At 40.3% G+C, this 26193-nt stretch overlaps 1 protein-coding gene across 2 annotated transcripts in view; it reads left to right on the forward strand.

Annotated features, from left to right (window-relative positions):
- Positions 1-26193, forward strand: part of LOC126327838 (uncharacterized) — a 298189-nt gene that overhangs the window by 156362 nt on the left and 115634 nt on the right. Inside the window, exons 10-11 of one of the 2 annotated variants that reach the window (XM_049995920.1) lie at positions 4390-4619; positions 17887-20420. In XM_049995920.1, the coding sequence (XP_049851877.1) occupies positions 4390-4619; positions 17887-20420 (2764 nt within the window). The remainder of the gene's footprint in view (positions 1-4389; positions 4620-17886; positions 20421-26193) is intronic. The other variant, XM_049995922.1, reaches the window with a different exon arrangement.

Raw genomic sequence — 26193 nt, forward strand, 5'->3', positions numbered from 1 at the left:
AAGAAGGTTGAAAAACTCCTGCTTGTAGTAAGTCTAAAATATTTTTCTGTACTGGGCACTGCAAGCAATAAGGTATATGATATTATTTCTGTACAATAGGCATTGTATCACCCATCAAAATCTAATTCTATGAGGTTTGTCCGGAAAATACGTATAAAAGTTGAATAATAACTTTATTTTACAATTATGCAGGTGTTACATTATGGTCTCCTTCATAGTACTCGCCCTGAGATGCAATACACTTCTGCCAACGCTGTTTCCACTGTTGTTAACATTGCTGAAAGTCTTCAGGTGTGATGTGGTTCATTTGCCGTGTCGTTTCCGCCTTGATGGCTTCCATATCTCCCACGTGCTGCCTCCCAAGCACCATTTTGCATTTCGGGAACATGAAGAAGTCACACGGGGCTAAATTGGGTGAATAAGGCAGGTGGTCTGTCACGTTGATTGAGCTTCGGGCCAAAAACTCGCCCACAACGAGCGACGTTTGAGGGGGCGCATTGTCGTGAAGAAGGATCCACCTGCCCCCTTTTGCCAACTCCGGTCGAACTCAGGCCACATGAGCTCTGAGACGTGTCAGAACTTCAACGTAAAAATTTCCGTTCACTCTCTGGCCGGGAGGGACAAATTCGTTGTGAACAATGCCCCTAGAATCAAAGAAAACAATCAACATTGTCTTCACATTGGACCTTGATTTTCGCGACTTTTTTGTTCTTGGTTTTCGTGCTAGTTTCCATTCCATTCCTTGCTTTGAGATTTGAGCTCCACATCGAATTCGTAAAACCAGTACTCATCTCCAGTGATGACTCAGTTGAGAAAGTCACCTCATTCCTCTGCTTCCAACCAATCCTCACAGCACTCTGTTCTAGCGTCAAGAGCTTCGGTACGATTTTCGCACACAATTTCTTCATTTTAAGTTTTTGTGTCAGGATTTCGTTAACGATTGTTTTGGGGATTGACAGCTCATTAGCAATCATTCTGACTGTCAATCTACAGTCTTTAAGAACACAAGCCCGAATTTGTTCAACATTTGCATCGGAACTCGATGTCGACGAGTGTCCTGGGTGAGGGTCATCGTTCACTTCTTGTCGGCCATCCCGGAACCTTTTTAACCACTTGTTCATGGTTGGTTCCTTCAGAGAATTGTCTCCGTAAACCTGTTTCAAACCCTGAAAAATCTCAGGGCCATCTTTGCCTAGCTTTGCAAGAAACTTGATGTTGACGCGCTGTTCCTCAATGAGAGAGAGCTCCCTGCCGACGGCAGGTGAAAAGGGTAACTGTCAACAAGCTGCCGCACACTCCCACCTTCACGCAGAGTGCTCTGACTCGAACTGAGCATTGATGGGATTGATTACAGCAGTAGTCCCACCTGGCAGTGACTGCAACTTGTAACATAAAGACATTATTCAACTTTTATACGTATTTTCCAGACAAACCTCGTGTTTTAAGGATCTTGCTGCAAGAGTGTATTTTTTCTCTCGCAAACAATCTCCAACTTGGTGGGAATGGGTTACACTGCATCTCAATCTGCCTTACACAGGTGTTCAGGTTTTTTTCAGTTTCTGCATTTATAGGTGATGTAACTAAATTAGCATTTGAAAGTTAACTATGCCTTAAAAATGGTGCAGGAAATTGCTGCCTAAGATGGCATTAAAACCGTGGTCATGCTTCCACACCACTTCAAATGTGAACTGGTATTTACTCCCATCTATTTCCAATTTTGTGAACCTATTGGATGAATTACCTTTTGTTCTCAACCCACTCTGTCCACAATACAGCAGTTTCACTGCTTGACCACAAGTAGATTTAATGAACAAAACACTTCCTTGTGCACCTGAATTCATGATAAAGGTTGATTCGCCTTTCAGAAGAGGAGTGAGGGGTTGAGGCAGAGCCACTCCCATTTGTGTTTATTTATATTCCTTCAAACAACTTGGTAACCTATTTCCATTATCCAGATGACGCCACAAAGACAGACAGGTTGCTTTCTCTCATGTCCAATCTTTCTACAGTAAGTGCATGCTAATGCAAAACATCCAGGAGTCTTGTGGCCCAGATATTTGCAATGATAGCAGCACATTTCAGGAATGAATGCTTATCCAGTGGGCTTTACCCTGATGGAAGATTGGCTGAATTGCCAATCCTGCTCATGTAGAAGCATAAGTTGTGAGGCCTCCCTCAGTGTGCTTGGTGAAGCACACTTGACATCAGCACCCACATGTGGCTCAATTGGGCTAATGAATACCATTGTTACTTTTCACCAGTAAATATATAATATACAACATAGCTCTCTTTGGTCAACAATGTGCTCTAAATCCTCCCCAAAATTTTGGTGTGGGATGGAAATTTGTCTCTACAGTAGCTTTAAATCTGCTTGTCTCCATATCTACATACTAGCACCTTTTTGAGGACATGAAAGCAGCTTCAGGATGGTGATACCTACCACCACTCCATCAACCCTCGCAGACATTTTCCTTGCATCCTTTAAACAGCATATGAAAATGTACACCTTGTCTACCCGAAGAGGTGGGAACCACTGAACCAATTGCAGCATCAATTACAGGCTGGGAAAGAACTGCGTATGGGAACCACAGAAATAGGGAAGCAAGTATAGCTGCGAACGATGCTTTGGAGCATCACATTCAGTAATATCTCATTAAGCCAGCTTCACAGCTCTTCCTTTCTCGACATAGTGTTGCTTCATCCTAGCCTGCAATTCTGGTCCCATCTCCAGCTGTCCCTGCGACCTGGTAGTGGTCATGCCTTTAAACTAGACACACCACAATAAATAAAATGTCTTTGGCAGCAACGTTTCTTGCATTCTCAGCCTCAGTGGCATCTCCTCCCTAAGAGTGAAGCTTGCAACTTACGTCTTCTGACCTATGAACATTGTGGCTGTGTGTGGTGGTGACACAGTGGCAAAACCTGGCTTCAGGTCATTGCTGGATTGCCTTACCCAGCCTTGTGAGACAGTCAGTGACCTTCTACAGCTGCAGCGCTAATCATGACACTGTACAGACTCTTAAGAGGGGCCTAGCACTAGGCCAGATGGCCCTGCACAATGGTCTCGCACATTTGTTCATGGCTTAGTAATTTGTATGTAGTACCTCAAAGCTGAAAACAGGATGGATTTTGCATCCCACTTGTGTGTGTAGTCAGTATTGGAAAGCAGTGTGGGCTTGTAAATAATATGAGGTATTGCTGTTAAAAAGGCACTGTATCAGTTTGTTTGCTTGTGGGGGGGAGTACATGGTGAGGGGGCTGAGGGAACAGCACTCTGATAGCTCCAGACCTATCTTGCCAGGAGAGGGGAATGTGAAGGTAAAGGAGATTTATGACATTTAGCATTTGCTCTGGCCATGGTTACAAAAGCCACTCAGTCTCATGATTCTGCAACATGCTTTGATTGGCAGGGAGGCTTTGCTGATGACAGTTCACCCTATTCCAGCACGAACCAGTTAATTGTTGTTGTATCAGCGTAAAAGTGATGGTTGAAAATGCTATCTGTTTGTAAAATTCAAATAATAAATATTTCTTGCATTTGGAGCGTGGGCAAACATTGTGCACTTTTTCATCTATCACTTGTTTTGTGCAGTATTCCACTACGTTGAAGCACTTGCAGCAATTTAATAGCAGGAGAAACTAAGTTTCAAATGTTGTCTACATAGCAACCTTATTGCATATCAATTCATAATTGCAGAAGCACTTCCTTAAAATCTAATAGTGCCAGGACAGTTTTTCATACTTTTGTAACTAGCTTGTTGGTGAGGCTTCAAGAACAAAATCTAGCCTATACACATTATACAAAAAGCAATAGCCATAGAATCATCAGTAATTTGAAGGCACTGGAAAGTTTGTCAGCTAAGTTCGTGATACAGTTTCAGTCATTTATGAATAATCACAATAATTATTATAGTCATGTATAAAACTATTACATTGCCATGTACTTCCAACATTGATTTTCTGGACTCCATCACCAAAGCTGTATTTACTACTTTAGAATAAAAACAATAAATAAAAAAATCTTATGTAAGGAAAAACTTTCCACACCTGTTGCAGTTTAACATTCAATATATTTTCGGATCATTTAAATACACTGATGACTTGTACTAATCCAATGCTTTACTACTTCAGGATACATTATCATTGTCCTTCATAAAAATTTCTCTAGCTTCCTTTACAACATACTTGTATTGTTGTGATATATAGGTAAGTCACATACTTTTAAAGATTGCAAAACTGTGATTTTTTGATTGTGTGGGAAAATACAGCTACAAAGTTAGGTGATTATAGTGCCATTAAGCGTACAGTTCATGTAGGGCCATTAACTGTAACGTGTAAACAAAACCACTGATTTTAGAGCTGGTTTTCTTTTATTTCCATGTATTACAGGCTCAAGCAGAGTGCACCATAAGTAATAATCATCAAAGGCAACATGCGGGTGCAGAACAGGAGTTGACATCCCACCAAGATGATGAGCAGCAGCAGCCGCCAAGTGAGCCTCCATCACAAAGTACATCTGATGTTGGTGCAACTTCTGCTATGTATAGAGATGTGAGGAGACTTCGTTATGGAATATACTGCTTAAATCAACAGATTGACAGTATTCAAAGACTTTGCAGGTGAGTCTCCCTAGCTAGATAATGGGCAGCACAAGTCTTGGCAACATGAGGGATTAGGTTGAAATTATATAAAAATACAGTACTTAGCATATGGTTCACTTTACCATCAAACTTGGGTGAAACATCTGGTTGCAAACATGAAGCAGGTTTAAGGTGCTGTATTAATATTTGAAATGAAGTTCTGTTAGTGTTTTAGATGACTTTGTATCTATATCGGCACATGAACTAATACTACCAAGTCTTTAATTGATATATTCACCTAACTATAAGATGACTCTAAATATTAGACTGCCAACTTTTCTTGAACAGGCTTTGTGAGAATTTATTTTAATGTGTTATGACTAATAAAATTTACAAACTGTTTTAGTGATATAAAGAGCATTAAGAGTAGTGTAAAGAAGTTAACACTAGCTTCTTATGCACTTTATTGATTGTCCACATTTTCGTAATACAAGAAGAAATAAAATAAAGAAGTGTTTTGCAAGCATTTTTTCCTTGACAACCTTTTTTGCTTTATTTTTTGTTCTAATAATCTGTGATACCACTATTTTTTTTTCACCACCATCATTGGTATCATCTTTATGGCCACTGCCATTTCTTTCTTCGTGGCTCTTCATGGTATCATGTCGTGTTCTGAGCCACCTATGACTATTGATATGCCATACCTTTTGAATTTTTTCATTATAGATTTACTTGAGATTCTGCCTCAGGCAGTAAGGATCTACTATCCCAGCACAGAAATTGAGGATTTCTTAAACTTTCGCCCTGAAGTGAGGGCATGGTCCACTTGAAGAAACCACTCACTGTAAAGCTGTCGCAGGTGAGCCATAAAAAGTCTATTCCCAGCAACATCCATTACTTGAAGTTGCGAGGTATTACCATCAGGAAGTTGCGAGGTATTACCATCAGGTATTGTTACTATGTATGTGTTGTCCTTTGGTATCAGATTCTTAGCTTCTTCAGTGAAGTGTCATCTCAAAGAATCTGCCACCAACTTTCCTTCTTTCAAGCTAAGAGCCTGATATTTTGTTCAAGCAACATTCAGCCATCAGATCATTTTGTCATCCATCTCTTTTCTTGACCTTTAAAGGTAAGTCATGCAGACAGTTTTATCTTTGTGGAGTGGTTTTCCTGCAAAGACTCACATATAGAGGTAGATTCCTTCTGCCCACCACAGCACCCAGCACTACAGTTGTTCAGGCATTTTCATTGCCAGACCTTCGTATAGAAACACTTAACTCTCTTCACATTGACATAACATTTGATGGCATATTAAAATACTGCATTTACCCTATTGTAAGATGAGGTTTATCAGAAATTCATCATTTAAAAAAAAAAAGGTCGTTTTACACTTGCATATTAAACTGTTGCTGCTGAAGTCAACATTTTTACGTTGTTTAGTTGAGTAATAGGGGTAGTCTTACATTTGTAGCAGTTGTCTTACATTTAGTGATCAAACTTGGCTGTTGAGGTCACATGTGGATTTATTTTGAAGAATTCGGAAGAGTAGGGCTTGACAAATAATGCTCGTGTTCCAGCAGGCTCAAAATTTCTTGATATACTGAAACAGTTTGTGCAGTACCAACATTACTCAGACATTTACGTGACCCTGACCCACATAATGTTACAGCCATGAAATTCGCGAAAATCTATGATCTAGCCATCGCAACACCCTGTTGCTGTGATTAAAATTTGACAATTTTGCGAAACACAGAAATAGCATTAAATTCTATCATCTTACAAACCTCTGTTGTATTTGAACAGCTTTGCAATAATCATTCTCGGACATGCATGGATACCATATGCAAACTTTAATGCTGCTTTTTAAGTTAAGGTAACATTCAAAAATAGAAATGTTGTTCTTTAAAAAAAAACATTAATTGGTTAAGAACCCAGACCAATATTTTATTTGGCTATGAAAGACTGTAATGACTTACTAAGTGGATTGCAGATGAAAAAATCGGTCGCTGTTCACGTTTTAAAATACTGGGCAAGACTGTTACCAGCTTTTAATCAGCTTTGGAACATGATGGTGACATTCAGTTAAACACTAAGGAAAATTAATTCAGAGTGAAATATCTAACAAAGGAAATAAATCACATTAAACTGGCTGTTATTGTTATAACAGGAATAAATTAAACCAGACATGTCATTGACATAGTATCAACAGATGTAACTACCATATTTACCCATATATAGGATGACATTTTTTGCCAAATTAGTCCATTCGACAAATAGGGGATCATACCTATTTGCAGATTAAACTATTGCTGCGTAGGTCAGTGTTTTTACATTGTGTAATAGATAACATAGGGCTCATCTCACATTTGTTGATGAAACATTGGCTGTTGAGGTTTCGTACAAGTTTATTTTGAACAATCCTGAAGGGTAGGACAATACTTGCATTCGAATAGGCTCAATTTCCCACTGACCAAAGTGCTCAGTAAAGTGTCAACCTTGCTCAAACAATCATGTGACATTCAACTCGCGGCGCTAATGAAAAGGATACCTGAGAGATTTTGAACTAGCACCACTACAGCAGTCTTATGATCTGCTTAAAAATTGACAGTTTTGTGAAACACAGGAGAATATAACACGAAATTCTATCAACTTAAAAACTTTTGTTGTATTTGAACAGGTTTGCAATAAAAGTTCTCATACTTGTATGGAGGCAGTATGCATAGATTTATGCTGCTTTTTATGTAAAGTTAATATTCAAAGGCAAAACTATTACTTGATTCTTAACCCAAGTCAATATTTTATGTGATTATGATAAAGTAATGGTTTATCAAGAAGTTGCAAATGAGAAAATCGTTAACCAGCTTTTTAATCAGGTTTAGAGCACAATAATGATATGCAGATGAAAGGAGGAGGAAAATTAACTCAAAATGAAATGTTTAACATACAAAATAAATCTTATTAAACAGAAGATAATTGTTGTTGCAAGAATAAATTACAGCAAAAAGACCAGCTGTTGAGCTAGTATGAACAGACATCACTAGATCGAGACAAGCAAAAGTTCAAGAATTGGATTGATAGTGACTGTGATCACTTATTTATGTATTAGTTTCTATTGTTCATATGAGCTGCAACCCAGAAGGTATTGCTATCTGTGTTTCACTGTTGCCTGAGCACAGCAATATGGAAAGTTAGAGAGAAACGGTATCCAGCGTGGCTAAGAACAAAGATGAGTGCAGGGAAGGCAGTGTTGAGGGGGCAGAAATTTCATTGTGCAGCCAGCCATGGGAATGTATTCTTCGTATTTCGGCTTTCTGTGAACATCTACACCATTTAAACTCAGTTTGCCTGAATCGATTTGCACTCATAATTGAATTTACTTTAAAATTGAACAAACACTGTACAGTAACATACATTTTTGCTGGAGACACTGAAAGTCTAGATGGAGGATAGTGGTGTACTTATGTGTTTCGTCTAACAATGTTGTCAACCCTTACCATGAGGTAATGATTGGCAGTGTGTCAGCTGCTGGTTCTACACAACCAATGAGAGAGCAGTGGGCAGACAATATGTTTGGGAGCAATTGTCATTGTAACATTCTCACATCAGAATAAAATCGAAATCTGCTTTCTGTTCACAAAAAAACAGCTGTGTTCTGGGATTCCACAGTAACCACATCATCAGGAATCACAACATATTCAGAAGAAACAGTCTAATATTTGTGACAATGGAGAGATAAGATTCGCAGCTGGCCTGTTAGCATGACGATGTGACGATTACAAATAATGATACCACTGAGTGCAAGATAAGTAAACAAAAAAGGCAGTGAAGATAAAAATGAATATAAACAATTTTTTGTTTATTTTTATTCCTTCTTTTATTATCAAAATGTAGACAGTCGATAAATGGCATAAATGTAGAATAGGTGTAATGTTAATTTTTTGACAGACCCCGTACATGAAAAAAAGTTCGTAGTTCTGATTAGTCAGAATATGTGATTCTTGAGTTTCTCCCGGCGTATTTGATAATCAAAATATCCACGGGTGTACTGCCGGTCTATAGTGTCCAACGGGCACAATATTTCGGCGATCAAACATGTCGCCATCATCAGGTGATGATGGCGACATGTTTGATCGCCGAAATATTGTGCCCGTTGGACACTATAGACCGGCTGTACACCCGTGGATATTTTGATAGTCAGAATATGTTCAAAAATAATTTTTTTCCAAGGACCCTCTTAATGGGGGGGGGGGGGGTGTCATCTTATGTTCAGGATCGTCTTATACTCAGGTAAATATGGTAGATCGCAGATGACCAAAAGTTGTTGTTTGTGTGTTAGTTGGCATTGTTACATGTGACCTGCACACTAGAAGATAATTACAGGTTGTTTTTCACAGTTGCTCAAGCTCAGCACTACAGAAGATTTGGAAGGGGACAGTGACACCAGCATGGTCGAGGTCTAAGGACGATTTGAGGTCGGGGGAAAAGTGAGTGAGTGGCAAATTTTGTTGTGTTGTCAGCCATGGGAATCTATACCATGTATGGTGGCTTTTTATGGATAATTACCGAATTTAAACTGCAATTTGCCCGAGTCCATTTGTGGTCAAAAGTGAACTGACTTTTAAAAACAGGACAAATTCTCAACAGTAGTATTAATTTCTGCAGGGTACAGAGAAAGTCTTAGATAGGAGCCAGTGGTGTACTTAAGTGTTTCTTGCTGTTATGTTGTCAATAAGTTTGGAAACGAGATACTTCGTAACATTCTCATATGAGTATAAAAGTGAAATCCGATATGTATTTGGAAAAATATAGCTGTGTTCTCAGAAATAGTAATATATGTGGAAGAAACAGCCAGATATTTGTGACAGTGAAGATATAAATTTCACAGCTATGCTATTATTATTATTATTATTATTATTATTATTATTATTATAAAAAATATTGATACAATGAACTGTGGGTTAGTAAGTAAAACATGGTTGAAAACAAAAGGTCCAAAAATTAACATAAACTGTTTCTTTTTGTTTATTTTATTTCTCCTAGTATTGTCAAGGTGTAGACAATCAGTCATGGCCTTAAGATTCAAATATGTGTGAGGTTAACATTTTGGAAGATACTTAATGTCAGTAAAACAATTTTCAAGCTTGATTACTCAGAATATATCAAATATAAATTGTTGTCGTCCGGAGTGGCCGTGCAGTTCTAGGCGCTACAGTCTGGAGCCGAGCGACCGCTACAGTCACAGGTTCGAATCCTGCCTCGGGCATGGATGTGTGTGATGTCATTAGGTTAGTTAGGTTTAATTAGTTCGAAGTTCTAGGCGACTGATAACCTCAGATGACCTCAGAAGTTAAATCGCATAGTGCTCAGGGCCATTATAAATTGTTCTTAAGGAATGTAACTATATTATGGAATCACCAGTGGAGATGCTGTATCACAGATAGGCGCAACAAAGAGAGTGTCACAAATAAGTTTTCAGCGCAAATCACATGACTGCAGTTTCCGGTGGCGTCAGTTGCCAGAGATTGCAAGTGTTACATTCTTTTCTGGATATTCCATTGTTTGATTTTTCTGTAGCAGCCTCTTAAAAAAAGGGGAGGGTGGGGGGCTCATCTTATATTAAGAATCGTCTTACGCTGTGGTAAATATGGTAACCAAGTGACTTTCGGGATTGCCCACAAGTTCTAGCAAACAGTCTCACTGTTTCTCAAGATTGATCATCTAATGATGATACATGAGTAGTTTTCTGTCATATACTGCAGAAAGTTACTGGGTAGTGTTGTTACACTTTGTAACTTACGACCTGCTGTTATGTGCGGCTGATTCTTTACTGTGGTATTAGGTGGCGAAATAAAGTGAAGTGCTGCAATTACTGCTATTAAGTAAAGAGTACAAATACAACACCCAGTTCTCAAAATAAATATGATCCTTCTCTTAAGCAGCATATTGTGTATTGTAGTCTTGTTTTATAATAACTGTTCGATACAAAAATACTTCATCATTCGGAAATCATGACTTTATTGGGAGAAAAGGCTAAGTCTACAGATGGTCTAACTTATTTAGGAGGTTGCAATTGAATAAGTGTTTAACAAGTTTACAAGTGTTACACCAACCTGCCTTCTTCATCATCCATACGCACCAGACCATACATACTTTGAATTGTGCATTTGAAAAATTCACCGAATTAAATCTGTGAGGTGAATTCAAATATCAGAGCTTTATCTGTGACTGTAAGATCCCACTATATTTGTCAAGTATGAATTTGGGTAAAAACCTCTTCTTACAGTCTGTTGAATCAAATTTGATCTTGTGTGAACACTTTGTTTTGGACACTGCCCAAGATGAGTATTACTGACAGGACATTCCCTGCAATGCTTTGGATAGATATGTACCCATATACAGTCACTTCAAAGAAGCTTCTAAAAAAAAAAAAAACAGACATAACTGCACAATAGGGGTAAACAAAGAATAAGACTATAGATAGAGAGGCACTGAATGAAAAATGTTTGGCTGTGGAGAAAGCAATGCTTGAAGCCATATTGACTACACCTTAGCAGAATTTTCGCCAATGATCTTTCACAATGCCCATAGAAATTCTGGTCATATTTAAAGGCTGTTAGTGGCACCAAAGTTAATGTGCAGTCAGTTGTGGTTGAGACTAGAACAGAAATTGGGAATAGCAAAACAAAGAAGCTTTATTAAAGAAAGCCCAGGAGAACTGTGACCCCAATTAAGTGCCCATGCCACAGAAATGATGGGTGAAATAGATTTTAGTGTCAGCAGTAGTGAGAAACTTTTAAATTTAACAAAGCTTCAGGAATCAACCAAATCTACACCCAGTAGTTGGAATCGTGCACATGCACATCCATTAACAATAAGGGTGATACAGGTGATTCACAAAACTATCATCTAATATCCTTGATAATGGATTTTTCTAGAATCTTACAGCATATTCTAAGTTCAAACGTAATAAGGTGTCTCAAACAAAATGACCTCCTCCATGCCAATTAGCATGGATAACGAAAACATCGATCTTGTGAAACCCAACTTGGATTTTACTCACATAACATACTGAAAGCTTTGGATCAAGGCAGTTCGGTAGATGCAGTATTTCTTAATTTCCAAAAAGTATTTGATTCAGTACCACAATTACATTTATTATCAATAGTGCAATCATATGGGATATGAAGCAGGATTTTTTACTGGATTGAGGAATTTTTTGGTAGGTAGGACACAGCAAATTACCATGGAAGGGGGGTCATCGGGTAGTGCCCCATAAAAGTGTATTGGGACCATTGCTAGTCATGTTGTGTATTAATGACCTTTCAGACAATGTTAACAGTAACCTCAGACTTCTTCGCAGATGATGTAGTTACCTGTAATGAAGTGCTGACTGAATGGTTCAAATGGCTCTGAGCCCTATGGAACTTAACATCTGTGGTCATCAGTCCCCTAGAACTTAAACTACTTAAACCTATCTAACCTAAGGAAATCATACACATCCATGCCTGAGGCAGGATTCGAACCTGAGACCGGAGCGGTCGTGCGGTTCCAAACTGAAGCACCTAGAATCGCTCGGCCACACTGGCCAGTGAAGTACTGTCTGAAAAAAGTTTCATAAATATTATGTATGCAGTCAGATTTTGAAGTGGTGCAGAGATTGGCAAACTTGCTTTAAATGTTTGGAAACGTAAAACTGTGCACTTAAAAAAAATAGTAGTATGTTATAGTAGAGTACCAGTGAGACATGGTTGGAATCAGTCAACTCATAAAAGTATCTGAGTATAATGCCTTGTAGGAGTAGGAAATGGAATGATAACATAGGCTTAGTCGTGGGTAAAACAAGTGTTACAGCTTCAACTCTATTGATAGAATTCTGGGAAAATGCAATCAGTCTACAAAGTAGATTGTTTACATATCACTCATGTGGAACATCCTAAAATATTATTCAGGTATATCATACCAGGGAGAGAGACAAATACTGTCTGATGGACTGTGCAGGGACTAGAATACTAGCAGGTCCAGTTGTGGGGCACAGATGTGGGGGGAAAAAAGAAACAAAAAAGGAGAGTAGTGGGGAAAGACGGGCAGATGCGTTGGCAGTGGGCAGCAAATAAACTAGATGGGAGTGGGGAAAGTGTGATAGGATGCAGGGGATGAAACTGTTGGATGGAGGGTGTGGGACAGTATGTTACTGTAGGTTGAGGCCAGGATAATTACGGGAATGGAAAATGTGTTGTAAGAATAACTGTCTTCTGTGCACTTCAGAAAAAACTGGTGGTACAGGGAAGGATCCAGATGGCCCGGGTAGTGAAGGAGCCATTGAAAAGAAATGTGTCATGTTTAGCTGCATGTTGTGCCAAAAGGTGGTCTACTTTGCTCTTGGGCGTAGTTTGGCAATAGCCATTCTGGTGGACAGATGGTTGGGGTTTCACATATTTTTTACATATCTGTTGTGATTCCGCATGCCTGTATTTATTTTTTACATTTCTTTTCGCTTACCCAGTTACTCTCACAACCATCAATAATTTTGCCCATTTCTGCATCATTCCCGTTTCCTTTACGGCATTCCTGCCACAATGGGCCCTTCTCCATCTTTATGCACTAGTTAAGAAGAGTATCCCTTTCCTTGGCTGAAACGCAGTCCAATATCCTGTTTGTCAAATGCTGCCTAAACCATGGAATCCGCCAAACAACTTAACTGTGAAGATTCCTTTGTCTGGATCCCACCCATCCTTTCATAATGACCTACACCTTTTCAGATTCCACTAATCCTTGGACCTCACAAGCCTGGTACAGCAAAAACACACCTTCAGGGCACAGGCATCCCAGAACTCCTCTGCTCCTTCCACAAGATACTAGCACCCAAATTTAACTGTGCTGGACATGTTAAAGATCTACTCTCCTTCTCCCGATCCCTGCAGTGGAATCACTTCTTTGCCACAAATCCGTCTAACCAAAACCACCCTAATTCCAACATCCTACCTCGCCTCATCCAGTTCCTGCCACCATCCAACTGTGACCCCCCTCCCCCCCCCCCTTACTACCTAACCACCCTCTGGTCACCATCCAGGAATTCCTTACCTCCAACATAGCTCACTACCCTTTCCCAGATCACAAACCTTCAGTAGAAGAAAGGACAGCCACATACAACCTCAAAACAAATCCTAATCTAATAGTCTACCTGCAGACAAAAGTTTCATCATTGTTATTATGAATTGCAGTGACTAGCTGCCAGAAGACCTCTGCCAATTATCTGACTCCTCCTCTTATAAACTCTGCCAGAGTGATCCCATCCTAGAAGTCCAACACAATATCCAGTCTCCACTTAAAGCCTTAGGCCCTTCCCAGAAAACCTTCTACATGCTCCTCAAAATCCACAAAACTGACAATCCTGGATGACCCTTGTGGCTGGTTATTGAGCCCCCAATGAAAGAATTTTTGCACTCATTGACCAACATCTCAACCATTTACCCATAATAAGACACCAACCACTTCCTTCACCGACTCTCCACCTTACTCACCACTTTACCTCCTGGATCCCTACTCGTCACTTTTGACACCACCTCCCTATACACCAACATCCCTCATGCTTGTGGTCTCACCGCTATTGAACACTACCTTTCCCAATGTCCTTCAGATTCCAAACCCTCTACCTCATTCCTCATACACCTGACTAACTTTATCCTACCCCAAAACTACTACTCCTTTTCAGGGAATGTATATAAACAAATCTGGGGCACAGCCATGGGTACCCGCATGGCACCCTGCTGGGCCAATTTTTTTTATGGGCCACCTAGAGACCTTCCTAGTCTTCCAAAACACCAAACCCCTAGTCTGGTTCAAATTCACTGATGATATCTTCATGATCTGGACTCATGGCCAAGGCACCCATCTTTGTTCCTTTACAAACTCAACACCTCTCCAATCCGCTTCGCGTGGTCCTCCTCAACCCAGCATGCAGCCTTTCCAGATGTTGACCTCCTCCTCTCTGATGGCTCCATCTGCACCTCTGTCCACATGAAACCCACCAACCATCAACAGTACTTGCATTTTGAAAGCTGTCATTCCTTGCACACCAAAAAAATGCATGGCCACCCGGGGATGGTGTATCTGCAGTGTCAAAAGCTCCCTTGCTCAGTATGATGAGGGTCTCACCAAGGCCTTCAGAGACAGGCACTATCCCCCATACCTAGTCCGCAAACAGATTTCACCTACCATTTCCCCCTCACACTCCCAATCCTCCCACCACCCACAAGAAATAGCCATAAAGGAGTGTCCCTTCATCACCCAGTATCACCCCAGACTGGAACAGCCGAACCAGTTCCTTTGCCAGGGCTTTGATTACCTGTCATTATGTCCTGAAAGTAGGGTCATTCTACCTGAGATACTTCCCACCCCTCCTGAAGTGGTGTCCTGTGGCCCACCCATCCTCCACAACATCCTAGTCCATCCCTATTCCTCTCCCAATCCCAACCACTTGCCACAAGGACCATATCTCTGAGGAAGGCTCAGTAGTAAAACAAGCCCAGTTTCCAATATACCCTCCCAGCATTTCCTATTCCAGTCCTGTCACAGGTTTACCTACCCTTCAGGGGCTAGAATACCTCCGAAAGCAGCCATGTCATACCAGCTCTGCTGCCGTCATTTCACAGCTTTTTATGTTGGTAAGACTACCAGCCAGCTGTCCAGTAGAATGAACAGCCACTGCCAAACTGTGGCCAAGAGCAGAGTAGACCATCCAGTAATACAACATGCAGCTGAACATAATGCACTTTATTTCAATGTCTGCTTCACTACCCAAGACATCTGCATTGTTCCCTCCAGCACTAGCTTTTGTTAACTGCGCAGATGAGAGCTATCCTTCTGACACATTCTCTGCTCCCATAGTTATTCTGGCCTCAACCTACGGTAACATACTGTCCCTACAACGATTATCCAACAGTGTCCACCCCCTCTGTCCTATCATCCCCTCCCATTCTCATCTTCCACCCTGTTTATTTGCTGCCCCTTGCCAAAGTATCTTCTGTTCTTTGCCTGCTGCTCTCCTTTTTCGCTATGTTTTCCCTATGTCTCTGCTCCACATGTCCTGACATAGTGCGAATTGACATTTTAGTCTTTGTACACTCAACCAGACCGTGTTCGTTTCTCTCCCCACCAGTGCACTACTATCCCTTCCCTTCCTCGCCCCCTTCCCATTCCCCGCCCTCTCCAGATTGTTGCTTGCATTCCAGCAATAGTTTCATTCCAGTCCAAGATCCTGGTGTTGACAGTCATGTGTGCATGAGGATTTTTTTTGTCTGTGTCTGTGTGTGTGTGTGTGTGTGTGTGTGTGTGTGTGTGTGTGTGTGTGTGTGTGTGTTTACTGATGGAGGCTGTGGCCAAAAGCTTATGTAAGTGTATTTTAATTGTGTCTTTGTGCAACTTTACATTGTGCCTTCTTTATGGTAAGTAGCAATCTGTCTTTTCCTGCATTGTTGATTTTTCAACCTGGAGTTTCTCTTGTTTAAATGTATATAGAGGAGGACAGCACGAACGGTCACATGGATCCATAGGAGAGTGTTACAGAGATGTGAAGTAACTAAACTGTCAGACTCTGATAGTTCTAAACTATCCTGAGAAAGTCTACTTACAAAGTGTCAAGAACCAGCTTTAAATAATAACTATAGGAATGTACTACAAGACTCTACATATCACTCTCAGAATAGTGAACACAAAATGAGATTAATTACAACATGCATGGAGGCATTTAAACAGTCCCATGCTCCATATGTGAGAGGAATGAGGAAAAACCTAAATTACTGGCACAGTGGATGTACCTCGTGCCATGCACTTCATGTGGTTTTCGTAGCATAGAAGCAGATGAAGAAATTGATTTTCAGGTAGCACATATAGCTATAATACATTCTAGAATCAAGCATAAAGAAGGCTTGCGAGGTTTTTATTTAGTCAGGTAATTAACTACTAGTAACAAGATCGAGTTTCAGTTCTCTTAAAGGCATATAGCTAAGCATTTTGTTGAAGTTGTAAAATGACCGGTTGTTTCTAGACTGCATGTGTCTTGGCTGACCACACAGTTCCATGGACAGAGATGATCAGTTCTTGTAAAGTCTTCATTGCAGATCAGTAATTTTCAAGCACCAATCATACTGAAGGTAATTACTTTTGTTGTACTACTGCTTTTTGAAACAAACAAGGTGCATTAATTTTATTTCCATAACCAAGTAATTCCACGTGATGCTCACTTTGTCTCACTATGATGTCTTCTTATGTTACTACTGAGTATGTTGTTTGTAATCAGTGACTTCAGCACAAATAAACCTTCTATTCCTCTCATAACATACCTGTAAGAAAGAGTCTAAATCATCTTGTGGTACTTCATTTCTGTGATTGGTTTCTATTGATGCTGTGCCTTCATTACTCAGAATGTCCACAACAGATTTCCCCTTTGTTGTGGTGGTTATTGTGAGAGCAACAATAACCTTTTCAGTATCTCTGCTTCTTTATGCAGCAGTGTGTGCTGCCATCTTCAGGCCATCTTGCAGAACACACATTCTACCTCCAAATTTTCAGTATATTTGTCTGAATCATCTTTACATATCAATAAAGTATATGAGTAGTGCTCCTAAAAAAGGCTTATTCATAATGCTTTATATTTGTTTCTAGCTGTGGAGACAGTTACCAGATATTCTTAAAACTACACTTCCTGAGAGTTTTTGTCTTTGTCATGACATAAATTCAAATCTGTCTTCTATTTAATGTCTACAGTGCATTAATCTTGTTAATTGTGTGATTTTGACAATATCGACATTGAGATGGCTTTTGGAGTAAAGATGTAGCTGAAAATGTTTCATTGTTGGTGCTGGTGTAATCTCTTGTCACCATGGGCACTACCAAAATATATTTTGTGATTCTGTTACTGCATTGACTGGCAGTAGCTTTCCTCATAAAGACAGTATTGGGTCTTGTTAACAGTTTGAATTTTTATGAAGAATTAATACAGCAGGTGCACAACTCTTTAATGCAACAATTCCATTACAAAAGGCTTAATTGTTATAGCAGTCTGTCTTTGTTAAACTTTCAGGAAGAGCAGTGAGAAACATGTAACAATGATCTCTGAGTTTCCATATGATATGTATTGGTATGTGGTTATTTGTCTTTGGAATTAAGATTAAGAACTAGATATTTCATGCTGATTCTAACATTTGCCTTATCTTCATTATGCAGTATCCATCACTTCAGATTATTTAAATCTTTGTAATTTTGCACTGAGATAATTGTCAACAAGTTGTTTATGTATATCTTACAGAGCTCGCATGGAAATACTGCAGCTCCAGCAGATACGACGTGTTTGGGGAAACCTTCAGCGTCAGATGAATTCACTTCATGGAGCAGTTCACCAGACGTCTCAGTCAGATTCACCAGGACTAGTAATCACAGAGGAAGATGAACCATACCAACCAGCACGGGAACCAAATGTGAGTCAGCTGCAGGAACCAATTGTGAGTCAGCTGCTGGAGTTGGCTCGTATCAGTGATGGTGAACCTGCAGATGAATCTTCAGAACTTCATGCCTCTAGCAGTTCTTCTGACTCTGAAAATGATGAGGCGACGGAATGTGTCCAGTTTGTGACAGAAGAAGCTGCTCCAGTACAGATCTGTCAAGACCGAACTGATGATGGAGAGATTGCAGCTAAAAGAGTTAGAATAGATCCGCAGAGCTCTTCCACCAAAACTCAGTGGGAACATGTTGCTGATGGAGACAGTGCTGGTAGCAACATTCAAAATACTGCTGCAGAGCTAGCTACAGGCAGTGCTGATTCTCCAAGGAATGAAGAGGGTCATAGGCATGGGACTATCGCAAAAAGTGGAAGAAACAATATGGAGGTAAAGAGTTGCTCGTCAGGTAGACTAGCAATGACAGAAGAAACTAGTGAAGTTAATGCAGTTGAATTACACTCAAGGCACAATGGTTCAGTCCCAGAAGTAACAAATGAATTCGCTGTATCTAAATCTAATATCCCAAGTGAAACATTTCAGGAAACTGGAACTAAAGATATTGGAAGTCATCTTACAAGGCAGGAGAGGCACTCTATACAAGAACAGTCCGCTCAAATGAAAGGTGAGAAATTAGTTGAACATAATTTGCCAGTTGCAGGATTGATGGCCTCTGGTTGCAGCAGTGCCAGTTGTTCTACATCACAGAATTCTGACTCTACTGCTGCCCCTTCAAAGACACCTCGTGGTTTAAAAGTTTCTCCAGTATATAGTAGCGGTAGGGGGAAGACAGGAAGAAATATAGATGATATTACACCAAGAAATACATTGTCTCATCAAGACCGGATAAATGAAATGCAGAACATGGTAAAAGGTTTGCAGGAGTGCATAAATCAAAGGAGAATTGCTGAACAACAGGGAATAACTCAACCAGAGAGAGAACCCACATCATTGTGGAAATCCTGTCCATCTCACATGGCAAAGGTAGCATCTGCAAGAGCGAGCAGAAATTGTGGATCACATCACCCTAATACTACTCCTCTTCATCCTAGTTTGCCTCGACTTCAGCCTACAACACTACATCTTGGTACCCACGTGGCTCAGCCTCAACCAATATATACGACTGTCAGACCACAGGAAGTAGTTGCAAGTTCTCACTCAAGGCCAACAAATCTAGTGCCACATGGAAGTATTTCATGTAAATCATTTGAGGAAACACACAATGAAATGCGTACTTCAGATAGTGGTAATGTTCAAGGAGAAGAGGTATCACGTGTCACCAAAAATGAGTCTACATCTACAGAAATGACAGATAAACAGGAATGTGGGAGAAAACTGGATGACCTGAAGAATATATCGTGTGTTCTAAGAACACGTTGTAAGGTTAATTCACAAGAAAGTTTAAATCATGTTCAATTGACATCTGTAACCCAAAGAACTAATGAGGAACGAGGAGAAAATTCTGCTTCTAGTCAATGTAATAATTCAACAGAACAAGAAATCCCAATACAGGAACTCTGGGGGGAAACCAAACATATACAAAATTTGGTTAGGAGCTCCAATGTTACGGCAGGTGTCTCCAACAATGGTAGCAATGAAACTGCAAGTGAGAATGAAACAATTTCTCATTCAGATTTGATTGTTCCATCACAAGAAGAATTACCATGTGCCACTCCTGTCATAAATGTTACCAACAAACAAAATGTTAACTGTTTGCATCCAAGTATAAACAGAACACACAATGTCCAAAATAATTTTGTTGATGCAAACCCATGTAGTCCTGCTGGAAATCCAGCCGATCTGTTGTCAGAGACTGCAGCTTACCCAGCAAATATACACCCATTTATTCCTGGGGTTGTTACTAATTTTTGTGGGAATCTTGGAGAATCGTCGTCAGATCGCCCAAATGCTCAACAAAATACACATCAAAATTCTGCGCCAGAGGATTTGAGCTCTCCTGAAAGACGTGCAGTTAGTGTTGGTGACCATTCAGCTCAAGTTAATCCTTCTTGCCAGCAGATTGATGATAATGATGACGATGGTGGTGATGACGCACATGGCATGGAAAGTACACCATCTAGTCTACATTTTGGCAATTCATCAGTGCAGGGAGCTATCACAAGAGCTACAGTTTCACGTTCATCATGGAGATCTGATGCAGTTGTATCTCAGTCTGAAAGTTCACCTAATGCTGTTAGGTGCCATATTGGCCAAAGACCAAATCCTTCCATAATCCCAAGACAGGGTCCCCTGATGTGTCCACGACCAGACACACTGTTGTCACCAAGACCTGGCCCCCTGCTGACACCAAGAGCAAGTCCTCTACTGATACCAGGATCTGTCCAAGGTGAATATGATTTGTTTCCTGTGGTGAATGTGGAATTATCTTTCACCACATTAGGAATTATAGTATCTGCAGTTAATTACATTTTCTTTGTGTAGATTAATTTTACTACTGATCCTTTTATTTAATATGTTCATTTCCATAAATTGAGGTATTTTAGGTGTCCACAGCATAAAGCACAGCAGTACTGTGTGCGTTAAAAGGTGCTCTGGTAACAGTGAGGCAAGAATACAATACAGATGCAAGATATGTTGGGAAACTAGTCACTGGACCATACGTGGCACTGAGTTTGGTGGTGACCCTCTGTTAGTGGCATAAATGTCAGTATAGAGTGTAACAATATCAGAGAAGGAAAGTTGCTACTCAGCTACTCACCCTTTAGCAGATATGCTGAGTCACGATAGGCACAACAAAAAGATTCACACAATTATAACTTTCGGACATTAAGGCCTTTGTCGGCAGTACTCTCTCTCTCTCTCTCTCTCTCTCTCTCTCTCTCTCTCTCTCTCTCTCTCTCACACACACACACACACACACACACACACACACACACACACACACACACACAAAGGCGCGCGCGCGCGCGCAAACACAACTTGCATACATGTGTGCAGTCTCAGAGACCTATAGAGTGTGACACTTGTAATACAGGGTTCACAATGACTTCCCATACTGTGTACCAAGTTATACAGCATGGCTTGAGGCAACACATATCATTGCTGGACATGTGCGCTCTGAATGTCAGTGAAGATCTTTGGTGGCAGTGATAAAGCTACAGTTATCTGACCTATAGAATGTGTACTCAACAGGTTTTTTATACTTATATGGGTATGGTGTCTGTTCTTTCACACATGTCCGAAAGGAAAGAGACCATTGATGACCTGCAGCTGTCTAGAACAAAATTAGAATTATATTAATACCTTCAGCTGCTAACAGGCGTTGATATATATCAACGGGGCGGGTGAAGATGTGTGCCCCGATTGGGACTCGAACCTGGGATCTCCTGCTTACATGGCAGGTGCTCTATCCATCTGAGCCACCTAGGGCACAGAGGATATCGCGACTGCAGGGACTATCTCATGCATGCCTCCTGCAAGACCCACATTTTCGTGTTGTATGTTCACACACTACATTCGTAGTGTCCTACTTCAACACACTCATTACTCATGGAAGATGTTCATACCAAGTCCCGTGAGAGTTTGGGGAATATTTGTGCACACGCACAGAAGAAGAATGTCATGGCCGGTGTTGCCAGAACTATATACTTGTATGGATATGATGTCTTCTTTCGGACATGTCTGACAGTCCCTTGAGTCATGCTATCTTCTGTGCCTTCGGTGGCTCAGATGGATAGTGTGTCTACCATGCAATCAGGAGATCCCGGGTTCGAGTCCCGGTCAGGGCACACATTTCCACCTGTCCCTGTTGATATATATCAACGCCCATTAGCAGCTGAAGGTATTAATATAATTCTAATTTTGTTCAACAGGTTTTAGGTGTAGAGTAAGTGTGTGATGTCCTTATGTAGCACATACTTGTCCGCCAGGTTAGTAGTTTCATGTGATTGAGCAGGGAAAACATGCAATAAAGTACAGCCTGGTAATTTGATAACTGCTCTCATGAACAGTACAGGAGCTATCTTATTGGTCCCTTTATATAATATTGGCAGTATTGTAATGTGTCTCTGGGATATGCCAAGTGAAATGATGGTGGAGTCAAATTTCAGTCAATACCGATTGCTTACTGTGAACAATACTTTGCTACCACTGTTCCTGGGTCCTCTCACATTTGCCTAGCCATGCAGTTGCTTCATGTGAAGGACTGTATTTTTGGGTTGCCTAGCATACACAATAACCTGCTAAAGCCAACAGTATGCTGTCCCAAGAGAAATGGGTGACTCAGAGGCTGCTGTGAGGTCTTTAACCAGACTAGTGCTGATTGGACATCTTTGGGCACATAAGGGGAGGAGGAAGTTGTAACGTGTTCATAGCATTTGGTGTGCTGCTCCTAAAATTTAGGTCGTGTCAAAAGTTTAGTACCTCACCGAAATCACCCAGACTTGGAAAAGGGTTGGTTTATTGAACCTGGGCTCCCTATACTGGAACTGGTCACCACTAGTGTTACCTATAATGGAAAGCTTGTATGAAAGCATCGGAGAACACTACGCAGCATGAAAGGGGAATGTTATGTAACACAGGGACACTTACAGTGTTAGAAGATTATTTGGATACAACTGTCCCCTCAATTTGCACCACATGTAAAAATCATGGTGAGGAAGATCAGGCAACCAAAGTGACCAAGAGATTGCACTACCTCTGCTGATTGTCACCACCTCATCGAACACCTCATGCACTCGTGACAAGATTTTCAAGGCAGTGTGTGCTATTGCTCTGTCATCCTGAAAATATCCATCCAGTAATTTATCTCCTGGTTGTTTATCCACATATGGATTAAAAAATTTCTGGACATAGTGGTTAGCATTAGCACTTTATTAAAATAATTTTGTTATGATATGGACTTCAGACATTGCACACCAAATGCCAATCTTGAGATTATGCAGTGGCTGTTCAGAGGACTGATGGGGGATTTTCTGCTGCATAGTGGCGCATGTTCTGTGAGTTCACATACCGTGACTGGCTGAACCAGGCCTCGTCTGAAGATGATGTTCCTAAAGTCCTGACTACAATTCACTCAGAAGCCACTGGCAGAACTCAACATTCGAAAGTTCATCTTCACACTTTAACTCATCGACAACAGTATATTTGTAAGGACACAGGTGCAGGTTCTTTTTGATAATGTTTAAGCTTGACATTCTCTTAATTAAGACAATCCTCATTTATTGTTCCACCTCAGTTGCACATTTTTAGGTAGATTACATGTTTTGATCACTCTGGATCATCTCCAGATCTAAGTAGTTGCATCAGCAACTGGTCTTTTCTACCCAGAATCACATATTGGAGTACTGAAATCTGAAGATTATCCAGAGTGGTCGAAACATGTAATCTATCTAATTAAAAATTTCCAACTGAGATGGAGCAATAAATGAGAATTATCTTTATTTTCTAAATGGTTGCTGACTCTCGCAAAACTATTATGTCTACTGTAGTGAAGACTCTCTTAATTCCCACGTGCACAAATAAACTGCATTGAGATTGCATCTGACAAGCCTTTTTAACTCGAGCAATATTTTCTGTTGTTTTCCCACTGAGTTTTGAATGGCAGACTTTTCTGGAGGTTTTGCCAGAGTTTTGCATGGTAGACCTTGCTGGAGGCTTTGCCAAAAAACTTCCATTCGGAATTCTTTTAGAAATGACTCTACACACATTTTCCATTGTGTTTCTCGTAACACTTGACAGTGAACATTCAGTGTTTTATTGTGAGCACCATTCTGTATTGCATTCAGGTGGTCATTACTACTCCTGTCTCTCACTCAAATGTAATGGCACGGCTAAGTACTCAGAACAGAGCGTTCCGAGCATGCGACAAATGCCCATTCACAGACATGTGACAGCAACCAAATGCTGTATCAGAATCATGGTTTTCAGCATTTTCTGTCAGGACCAGTTCCTCTTTTGATTAACAAGGGTAATTTCCCTGTTAGTCATTCAAATGTTTCTGGACCAATTTTGTTTTGATCGCCTCGTATTATGGTTCTCTGCCTAGACCTACTTTTATAGCTGCTCACTGTAACTCCGTGGTATCCAAATCATCTAAAAGTCCTCTCAGCAGAAAGGATTTACATATGGAAGCAATGCTGTGCAGTTACCCTTAAGTCAGTGTGGCACTTTCTTAGTAGTAACATTTACAGTGAGACAAACAGAAAATTTTCAAAATGTGGATGTACTTGGTGATTACCTTGTTTGGTCACATTATACAACAGCCTTTTTTCTATTGTCTTATTCAGTGACGAGTATTAATGATGCAGAGTAGCTAAAAAAATTGGGAAGTGGATGGTGTGACATCCTGAAAATAAAGAGTAAGATGGGAGACAGTGTAGAAGGGTATCAGTGAACTATATTAGACCACTGCACTTGTACATTGACCTTTAGCTTTCTGACTATCACATAAACGTATTATCAGAGGATTCATTTCCCTTATAGTTATATCTGTGAACTAAAATCCAATTTTGAAATTTCAGCGCTATGGATCCACTGTAGTGGCATGCAGTGGACATTGAACATACAAAAAATGTGACCAGCCAGCACATTAAGACGGAGCCTTTTACCAGCACACACTGAAAGTAACACTAACACTTGTGAATATATCTGTAGTGCTGGACCTGGCATAAAATAATTTCTGTCTCCCATGCTACCAGCTGTTGTCATAGGGAAGTATACATAGATGCTGCATGACCACCAACCAGGTGCCATAAAACAGAGGTTCTCACCGATATTGCACAGCTTCGTCACCCATATGTTTTCTGTGAGGTTTTTAACACACATTGTGTTATAGGCCTCTGCTGTCACCTGCTGCTAAATTTGAACAATTGACAGCCTTTTGTCGTTGAGGATTTAGGACTTCTGAGCATGAGGCACAATTCACACTTACTCATTTAACATTATTGTGGAAGATGTGGAATAGATGTAAATAATTCTTGCTAAAGGGATAGAGTGTGCATACACAAGAGAGCACGTGCACTATTTCTGTGTGTGCTTTTTAGGAAGATTTTACATTTTTACTCTAGAAGAAATTTTATGTTATTATTTTCACCACACTTATTTCCTCAAATTTTGTACTTGAGTGTCTTGCATCCAAAGAAATTTACCTCCACCACCAGACAAAGCGCATGCCTCCAGATGAGAATGTGAATAGTTATTCGCCAGGACATTATCATGTGGATGCAGGCGATTGGTTTGTCAAAAACTCCCATGATTGAGGGGTGGTGTGGTGAAGAATCTTGGAAAAGAAAGTATATTACTATGCAAAAATGCATCTACTTTACAACAAAGTGCCTGTCTAAGTCAAATCAGTTAATATTTTTGCTGTGAGTAGATTCAGCCATTGAAGTGCAATCACATTAAGTGCTTCTAGTTTTTCATTTCCTTCCTTTGATTGATGAACACGTGCTTCAGAAGTGCCCCTTAAGCCATTTCTTGTTGTTATAAGTATCACCTGGTTCCCAAGGAGGGGCAGCAGCCTTTCAGCATTTGCAGGGGCAACAGTCTGGATTATGACTGATAGGGCCTTGTAACATCAGCCAACATGGCCTTGCTATATGGGTACTGCAAATGTCTGAAAGCAAGGGGAAACTGCAGTCATAATTTTTCCTGAGGGCATGCAGCTGTATGTAGAGTTAAGTGTTAGGAAGTCTTTTCTGGTAGTCTTTGTGTGGAGTGTAAGAGATGGAGATATTCTGCAGGCAAAAATCACCTGCTGGTGTCCTGCTCAATGAGCAGACAATGACAAAGAGCACCCATTTTTGAGAGTTCTTTGTGGGCTGGCTTGCTCCCCAGGCTGAAACATGAGGTGTCCATCAGTCTCCGAAGAAGACTTTTAAACACTTTTGAGTTAGCGCTTTCACAGTGCCATGTGAGCTGCTCACAGTCCGAGAACATTTTCCACAGAGTATACATGTAAATACTTATTTTGCTAACTTGGTCCTCATTATATTCCTAATGATCCATAACATCAAACTATGGTAGTGTATTTTTCATGATGTATGGTTGTTAGTATAAAAAGTTTGTTAGTATAAAAAGTTATTCTTAATATATTTATAAGCACATTGTATCAGTGCAGCTAATAGAATTTGGAAGTGAATATTTTTAAAATAGCTTGT

Source organism: Schistocerca gregaria, chromosome 2 (assembly GCF_023897955.1).
Source record: "Schistocerca gregaria isolate iqSchGreg1 chromosome 2, iqSchGreg1.2, whole genome shotgun sequence".
Taxonomy (NCBI): Eukaryota; Metazoa; Arthropoda; class Insecta; order Orthoptera; family Acrididae; genus Schistocerca; species Schistocerca gregaria.